Genomic DNA, 9,509 nt, shown 5'->3' on the forward strand with positions numbered 1-9,509 from the left:
GTTCTTTAGAGGAGGCATGATCGTCCTCAGGAATGATTTTATGCATACAAAAAGAGGGATCAATACCCTTAATATCATTAATGATGTACCCAATAACACTTTTATATTTTCTCAAAACAGTGAGCAATTGCTCTAATTTTGTGTCATTAAGCTCAGCATTAACAATAATAGGATATGTATTATTAGGACCAAGGTATGCATATTTAAGAGTAGAGGGAAGGGGTTTCAATTCTATCTCGGGAGGTGTAGTACTCTCCCCAACACTCGATGCACTAAGGACTTCCTTAATTAACTGGAGTCGGTGATTGGATTGACTTTTGCTTCCTCAAGTAGCCGTGTGTACTCCCTTGTTTCCCAATCTTCATCATTGGCACTCCCCAATAACATCATTTCAAGTGCATCATCCGTTTTGATCAAGGGAAATTGTTCACGTTGTAAATCATCAAGGACATCCACTTGACAAATAGTCTCTCCCATGGAAGGAGTTCCCATAGCATTCAAGAGTGAATACTCCATTTTCTCGTCGCCTACTACCTCAAAAGTGATTTTGCCATTCTTCATATCAATGATTGCTCCTGCAGTGGCTAAGAATGGTCTACCAAGAATAATAGGAACATGTGCATCCTCTTCCATCTCAATCACAACAAAGTCGCATGGAATAAAGAATTTTCCCACGCGAAGAGGAACATCTTCAAATACACCCAAAGGAAACTTAACCGACCTATCCGCAAGTTATAGAGATATGCGTGTAGGCTTTAGTTCACCCATTTGAAGTTTCTTACAAATAGAGAGCGGCATAAGACTCACACTTGCACCAAGATCACATAGTGCCCTGTTGATCTCTATGTCTCCAAGTTTCACCGGAATTAAGTAGCTACTCGGATCGCCTAGTTTCTTAGGAAGTGTGTTTTGCAAAATCGCACTACACTCTGCAATCAACGTAACCATAGCATTCTCCTCTAGCTTCTTCTTGTTAGAGAGCATATCCTTTAAAAATTTTTCATAAGATGGCATCTCGGATATTGCATCTAAGAATGGAATGTTGATGTGAAGCTTTTTCAGAATATCAAGAAATTTTCCATACATTTTCTCTAACTTAGCTTGAGCCAACCTTTGTGGAAAAGGAACTTGTGGCACATATGGAGCAAGTGGTGGTGGAATTGATGCCTTTGGCTCTTCCTCAATCACACTACTATCAACCGCCTTCTCATTTGTGACTACCTCTTCAACAACCTCCCTTGATGGATCCCTTACGGGAGGATCTTCTAACTGCTTTCCACTCCTCAAAGTCACGGCATTCATATGCTCCTTTTGTGGTTGCTATATTAAACCCGGAAAGGTACCCGGAGTGTTTGAAGATTGGCCAACTTGATGAGCAAGTTGACTTATTATTTGATTTTATATGAACTTGTTCTGAGCTTGTAACTGTTGGATAGAATTGTTTGTTGTGGTAATGAAGTTCTCCATCATTAGCTCAAGGTTAGATTTTTGAGGAGGTGGTTGCATAGGTTGTTGGACTAGAGGTGGCCTTGCTTGGAAACCAGGTGGTGCATTATAATTGTTGTTTTGAGGTGGTGGTGGAGGTGGAGGTTGATTTTGTTGGGCTTGGGTATTCTTGTAGGAGACATTTGGATGATGTTTCCACCCTTCATTACATTTGACAAGTTTCAGGTGAGCTAGAAGATGATCCAGCTTGGAGCTTGTCAAACTTGCTTGTCAATGCCTGCATAGAACTCGTCAAAAGAGTTAGAGCATCAACATCAAATTTTCCTCCCTTCTTCACACTATTTCGGCCTCCTGGATGATAATTATCATTAGCCGCCATCTTCTCAATTAGCTCCTTCGCCTCAGTTGGGTTCTTAGTCAAGAGAGAACCCCCAGATGCAGCATCAATATAGATTCGGAACTCATGAGTTAAGCCATTATAGAAGGTTTGGATCAACATCCATTCAGGAATACCATGGTGAGGGCATTGTCTCTACCATTTCCTGAATCTCCTCCATGCTTCATATAGGGACTCATCATCTGACTGCCTGAAAGTAGATAACTCGTTTCTCAACCTTGCAGTCTTTTCCTGTCCCAAGAACTTGACTAGAAAGGCTTTCACCAGTTTGTCCCACGTGTCAAATGAGCCAGTACCTTCATCTCTCAACCATTCCTTCGCCTTATCCCGTAATGAGAAAGGAAAAAGGCGAAGTCTAATAGCATCATCTGTAACACCATTTAACTTCATAGTATCGCATTTCTCCAAGAAACTATCAATGTGACTCACTAGGCAATCATGAGGTGTGCCTGCAAACGAATCATTGGAGATGAATTTAATGAAATATGGTTTCAATTCAAAGTTCTAAGCAGTAACGGGTGGTCTGACAATGCTAGAGAGGAGTCCGGTTGTTGTATCAAGAATACCGTAGTCCAAAGAGATTTCGTTCCCTGGTCATCCATGTTTCTATTGTTTTGATTTCTCCTTCTTTTTCTACCTCTTCATATCCTACAGTTGCTTCGATTTCAAAATCAAAAGGTGTTAAATCGTCTGACCTTGAACGTCGTGTTTGCATGCAACAAAGAACTAAAAGTAGAGTATCAAAAAAACACAAGAGACAATAGCCGAAGTAAATCACGAATAATTAGAATGAAATCGTTAGTCCCCGGCAACGGCACCAAAATTTGATAGGTGTGTCGCGTACCTAACAAAAATAACCAAACAAGACCACTACTATGTAGACGGGCAAGTAAGGATCGAATCCCAAGAGACTAAGGTTCACCTAATTAATTAGACTCAAGCAATCACTAAGCAAGTAACCAATTCAATGATGAAGATTACTAATAACTAATATACTAAATAACACAATTAATTTAAAGAAAGTGATGAATCAATGAACTAAAACATCCAAGATCAAGCATTACCACGAATATAATTAATGCACTTATAAATCTACCCCCAATAACAAATCAATTGACAAGAGGAAAAGCATTCCCTTGACAATACCAAAGGTCTCTTCTGAGTTATCAATGGATTCCAAAATCTACTATCAAGCCTATTTCCACGGAGTCAAGAAATTAAGGGACGTTAAACACAATACTTAACTTCCTAATCATCCAATTACCTACTTTCGTGATGAACTTTAAACCCTTAATTGAAATACCCAAATCTCGTTAATATTCAACTTCCGTTGCGACAAGAACAAAGGAATGATAACAATACTAATTATTTCTAATCTAGCATTGTCATAAACACAATCAATTAAGCATGTCAATTGGGATCATTATAGGAGAATTTAAAGATTCAATTCATGTATCAATCATATTTGGGTTTCGCAGGATCTCGGATTATGGATCTACTCATACATATTAACATAAACAAAAAGGTAATAAGCAATAAAAAGGTAAAAGAGAGAGTGTGGATGAATACCAATTACTTCAATTGAAAAAGCTCTAATTGTTGATGAACAATAATGCCGAATTAAAGAATAGAAATCAAACTATGTAGAGAGAGTAAACTAGGGTTTTTAAAAAGTTCTAATATTAGGAAAATAAAAGATGTCTTCTAATTATGATAACAATGGGTATTTATACCCCTAAGAAAGATAAAATCCGAAAATAATTAAAACGGATGTTGCGGAGCCGTGCCCGGTCTGCCTGAGCGAAAGATGCCCGGTCGGGCAGACAGGATAATACTCCAACTTCGCAATCTTCTTCTTCTGCCCGGTCTGCTAGGGTTTTGCATGCCCGGTCGGGCATATGGGACTTTTGATGATTCTTCATAGTTAGCTCGTTCTTCCTTCTCCTTAGTAGCCAGGGCATGGGGTGCCCAGTAGGGCATTGGGGAATTCTCCTTCTTTCACTCAACAACCTCTTAATTGACCATCCAAAACAAGTCCAAAACATCTAAGAAATCTCTGTATTTATGTGAAACTCATTCAATAGATCGAACACACTATAGAAGAGATTATTAGCGAGAAATAGCTCCGTAGAGCTCAAAACCATGCAAAATACACTATGAAATCGGGATAAAACATGATATAAAATGCATATATCACCGATTGAGCCAAACCGTGAGCCGCTCCTAGTACATAAAGTGAATGGTTATTGGTATTATTGCCAATTTTTGCTATAAATTATTGTCTAGATTGAGATTCTATATATGTTCTGTCACTAGCTTGTGAAGATAATTATAAAATTGATAATTAATACAATAATAATATTAGCTTATAGTCATTGTAGCACACACTTAAAATTTGACAGGATATTGCATTATTGGATGATTTTTTTTTTTTTTTTTTTTTACCATGTAAGATATGTCAAATCAGTAGAATTTTTCTTTTTATATGTTAGTTAAAAAATAAAACTAAAAAATTAAAATATTTTATTAAATTGGCTAGTTTAGAAAACTATTTACCAAAAAGAAAATTTTTCAGAAACCTCCTTATAAAAGTACTTTTTGTGAAAAACATCCTTATAAATCTTTTTTTGCGAAGTCATACATTAATCAATTTTTTTTTTTTTTGCGAAGTCATACCTTATGCCGAAAATTGGGGTTTTACCCTATTTTCCGGCATTAACTACCCCAACCCCACCCACGAAACCACCCCCTCCTCAGCCCCACCCACAAAATCGATCCCCCCTCCTTTCCACCACCCTAAGAAATTGGGGTTTAGGGTGCTTCAAGTGTGGATTAAGGGTTTGCGGGGGCGCGACTGGCGTTGAGGAAGGGGTGGGGGTCGTTTTGAGGTGGGGGGAAAGGGAGGGGGGTATTCAATGGTAGGGGAAAATGGAGGGGTGGGTAATTGGGGTGGAGGAAAGGGGGTAGGGGTGAGGAAAGGGGAGGAGTATGGTCATGAGGGGAGGGCTGAGGGTTACCGGCGCCGACAATAGAGGGAAGAGGGGTGCGTGGTTGGGGCTACATAGGAGGTTGCCATGAAAGGGGAGCTAGGGTGGTTTGGAGAATAGGGAGGGGTGGCTACTGTGAAAGGGGTGGGTTTAGGGTGGTCAACGCCGTGAAAGGGTGGTAGTGTGGGTGGGGCTTGGGAGAGGGATGGTTACGTGGGTGGGGCTGGGGTAGTCGACGCCGGAAAACATGATCAAACCTTATTTTCCGGCATAAGGTATGACTTTGCTAAAAAAAAAAAAAAAAAAAAAAAAGCAAAAAGGAAAAGATTAAAGTATGATCTCACAAAAAAAAAATTTATAAGGAGTTTTCTCACTAAAAAGTGCTTTTATAGAAGGTTTTTAACAAAATTTCCTTACCAAATTGACTATTTTCAAATTCTATTTATAATTCCAAAACTAGCCAAATGTTACATATAACCATTTAACCATTTTTGTACACTCCTTCCGTCTAACATTTTAGTTCATGTTTTCCTTTTTTGGAAACCCAAAATGTTTTTGTTTCTATTTTTTGATAGTATGTAAAGACTATTATACCCTCATTTTTAAAAATCTTTATTCATTGTATTTTTTAATTTACCCTTGAATTTTTCACTTGTCTTGTATTTTATCCACTTTCTCTCTCTAACTTTTGTTTATAATTATATTTTTCATTTTTTTAAATGTAATTCATCGACTTTCTCCTTCAATTTTTTAAATATTATGAAAAAACACAAATAAAAACTATAAACTGGTACGGAGAAAGTTACATTTTTCTTGTGAGCTAGATTGGTTTTATTTCTTTATTTTTGGTTTTTTGTTTGGTAATGTCTAAGAGTATTTTATTAAAAAAATAATAACCACTATACATCCCAGCTAAAATTAAATTATTATTTTTCAAATAATTTTACATGCTAACTAAACGAGAATTTCAACTTTCTATTATTGTGGCCAGCCACATTTTTTTTTATTTTTTTTTATTTTCTCTCTCTCCTCTCATTTTCTCTTTCTAACTTTCTCTCTCTTACTGTCAATGGCCGGAGCACCAACTTCCGCCGTCGTCTTCGTCTCCGCCATCGTCGTCTTCATCTCTGCCGTCGTCGAAGCTACCAACCCAGATCTCCTCGAAGCTCCAAACCCTAACATTTCCCCCAAATTTCAATAGATTTAGGTACAAATTCATCAATTTCATTCCAATTTCCTATTGATTTCTGTTACCTCCGTCGCCGTCTTCGTCTCCGTCGTCGCCGTCTTCGTCTCCTCCGTCGCCGTCTTCGTCTCCTCCGTCGCCGTCTTTGTCTTCGTCGTCTTCGTTGAATTTTACTGTTGTTGTTTCTGGGATTATTGTAATAGTTTTGCATTCATCAAATCATCAATCCACATAATTGCATGTATTTTAAATGCAAATTCAGATTGAATCTTGCGATTGCTGACTACTAGTAGTGTGTATTATCTTATTATTTTTTTATATTAAGGTGGTTTCTTCGAAATAAATTGTAGATCTTGTGAAACTCAGGTAGTTTTGAATATCAATGCATTAAAGTACATACGTCCACTTGTCATAGTTTAGCCTTATAGATTAGATAAATACCTTCAGAAGTTAAAGATCGATCGGTAGAAAAAAGAACGGTACGAAAAAGAATTGTTGGCAAGTCTACAATTGAACGAGGGGTTATTAGATCCGGTCAGGGTTATTAGGTCGGTTAGGGGTTAATCGGTTATGGGTTACTCGGTTATGGGTTATTAGGTTGGTCAGGGGTTACTAGGTTGGAGGGGTTACTAGATCGGTCAGGGGTTACTAGATCAGTCAGGAAATACTTGGTCGGAGAGTTTACTTGGTCAGGGGGTTACTAGATCAGTGGGGTTACTTTTGTCATGTGTTAGTTGGCCAGCCACACATAAAACCTCTCACTTAATGAAATTTCTAAGAATTTAAAATAACTTCCTCTAAAATATATACATATTTTCCGTGTCAACTAAATGACGCTTTAGAATATAGTATATATACTCGTATATAAAATTATAGAATAATCGTACATGCATGATGAGCACATAGCATGAAAACTTGAAGAGGTACTTTTATTCTGACCTCTGTACATTTTGTAGCACCTCATCTATAATTCTATATAAACCCCTCATTCCCTACTCCAATACATCAACCAAAAACATCTCAATAACCATACAATATATGAAGTAATTCCTTAATAGAACTTCACATTGTTATTTTTGATATCATCAAAATATAGTGCGAGTAAAATGGGAGCAAGATTGTCTACAATCCCAGAGAATAGATCATCTGTGGTTACAGCAACCGCAGTTCCGGCTCCATGCCCTCCGGCTTACAATAAACCGGCTGCTAATCGTGACCGCTACCGTTGGTCTAACACCTATACTGATAATAGGGCACACGCTGCTCCTGTCTGTGCTACATTACCCCCTGCTTATTCCAACCCCTCTAATGATAATAAAAACTTTATGGCCCCTTCTTATTCTGCCTCTAGGGTCCCATCTGTTGTTGTCGATGGAGGCGGCAATGTTGCTGGTGGCGGTGGTGATGCTGGTAGGGCTGTCAAAGTCGCCGATACCAAGGAAATCATTGCCTTTCATTCCTCTACCAAGTGGAAGGAATATTTTGAAGCCTCCAAGCAGTCTAACAAGCTGGTACAATATTCGTGTTGCTTTTTTTTGGGATAAAAATTAAAGTGGACTATGAAATAACATTAAACTGGTATTATGTTCCATATTTATTTATTATTACTCTGTACAATCAATTGAATTTATTTTACGCCATATTTTTGTGTAAATATTCCCACTTGAACTGCATGAATATTGTTCTTTAGTTAATTAAAAAGGATATACGTATTCTCTCCGTCCATTAATGATAGTTCATTTTGGTGAAATTTCACGGGAATTAAGAAACTTAAATAAAAGTAGTTAAGTACATTGAAAATGTAAATTTACATGGAGTATGAAAAAAGTAGAGAGAAAAAATAATAAAAGTATATGAAAATGCAAAATTTATATGAAAAAGCTAAATTTACACAAATATTATTGCAGATTGAAAGGAATTTTGGTAAAATATTAATATTAATGATCGTTAGAAAAAACAAATGAAGTGAATATTTTGGAACTAAAATTTAGCCCAAAAAAACTATCATTAAGAAACAGAGGAATTAGTATATATGAGAGATAACTAACCAATTTACTTTTTTAGTATCATCACTTTGTCTGTCAATTATTGTATATTGTTGTTTTCAGTACGTACTTTAGTAAAATAAACAAAGAAAGTACTAATTCATTTCTCGGGAAAAATTATTTCAGGTTGTGATATATTTCACGGCGACATGGTGTGGACCATGCCGTTACATGGAGCCAACCATCAAAGAGATAGCTGCTAAATACAATGATGTTGAGGTGGTCAAGATTGACGTGGATGAGTTATTTGTACGACCCTTTTTCCTAAACTAATTTTATTATTACAAATGTTTTTTTGAATAATACTACTTCCTTCATTCTTTTTTTATCGCATCACTTACTATTTTAGGAAGTTTATTTATTATTGCATCATTTCCTTTTTAGGATAAAAAATATTTATGTTCACACTGCAAATACCCAACATACTCTTACTTTTTCACACTTACTTTTTATTTTATCTTACGTTACATGGACAATTTTGTATTTTTACGTTTCTCTCTCTTACTTTTTCCCACTACCAAATTTTGTCTCTAAAACCCCTATGATGCAATAAAAAATAACGGAGGAAGTATTACAATTTTATTGCACCATATTATGATTCATGCTACTACAGTTTTGTATCCATAGTTTTGAGGCATACATGGCCGTTCACAATATTGTTCCTAACTCATTGATTATGTTTATGGTACGGATGAAAACAGAATGTATCGCGTGAGTATGGAGTACAAGCAATGCCAACATTCTTGCTCGTGAAGAAGGGAAAGCAAATTGACAAGGTTGTCGGAGCCAGGAAGGAAGATCTTCAGAATAAGGTTGAGAAGCACGGGGCTTAATTTGCAGTGCTTGGTTCTTAGAGTATAGTAGTAGTATCAAGCTAAACTAGTTTTAGTTAGTGAAGCATCAATAAAAGTTTGATCAATGAGCGTTTTCTTTACCTTATACTATGTACGTATGTAGTAGTAATATTTGCTGATATAGCATCATGATTATAAACTTGAGGTTAAGGATATGTAAAAACCTACTTTGTATTATGTAATAGTATATTTTTATACTTCTTCCGTTTTTTTTATTGCATCATAGGGTTTTGGAGGCAAAATTGGTAGTGGAAAAAAGTAAGAGAGAGAAACGTAAAAATATAAAATTGTCCATGTAATGTAAGATAAAATAAAAAGTAAGTGTGAAAAAGTAAGGGTATTTTGGGTATTTGTAGTGTGAACATAAATATTTTTTATCCTAAAAAGGAAATGATGCAATAATAAGTAAACTTCCTAAAGTAGTAAGTGATGCGATAAAAAAAGAACGGAGGAAGTATATATGTATTGAAAGTTTACATTAAGACAATATATTATGCGATGTAAATGTTTATTTAATTTATATAAGCATCGCTCGCTTATAAATACTTTGTAAGCCTAGACTTGCATGCATGTGATGTATGGAATATGATGAAA

At 36.3% G+C, this 9,509-nt stretch overlaps 2 protein-coding genes across 2 annotated transcripts; one reads left to right on the plus strand and one right to left on the minus strand.

Moving 5' to 3' along the window:
• Positions 1 to 288: 288 nt before the first annotated feature.
• On the minus strand, positions 289 to 1,302 carry LOC110698246. The gene is made up of 2 exons (XM_021875644.1): positions 783 to 1,302; positions 289 to 689 (listed from the first exon to the last, which is right to left on the minus strand). The coding sequence occupies exons 1-2, from the start codon at positions 1,300 to 1,302 to the stop codon at positions 289 to 291; spliced, it is 921 nt and encodes a 306-aa protein (XP_021731336.1).
• A 5,688-nt stretch (positions 1,303 to 6,990) lies between these two features.
• On the plus strand, positions 6,991 to 8,998 carry LOC110698196 (thioredoxin H2-like). The gene is made up of 3 exons (XM_021875595.1): positions 6,991 to 7,527; positions 8,188 to 8,310; positions 8,763 to 8,998. The coding sequence occupies exons 1-3, from the start codon at positions 7,123 to 7,125 to the stop codon at positions 8,892 to 8,894; spliced, it is 660 nt and encodes a 219-aa protein (XP_021731287.1). The 5' UTR covers positions 6,991 to 7,122; the 3' UTR covers positions 8,895 to 8,998.
• The last annotated feature ends 511 nt before the right edge of the window (positions 8,999 to 9,509 follow it).

This window comes from Chenopodium quinoa, unplaced genomic scaffold, assembly GCF_001683475.1.
Source record: "Chenopodium quinoa cultivar QQ74 unplaced genomic scaffold, ASM168347v1, whole genome shotgun sequence".
NCBI classification, from domain to species: domain Eukaryota; kingdom Viridiplantae; phylum Streptophyta; class Magnoliopsida; order Caryophyllales; family Amaranthaceae; genus Chenopodium; species Chenopodium quinoa.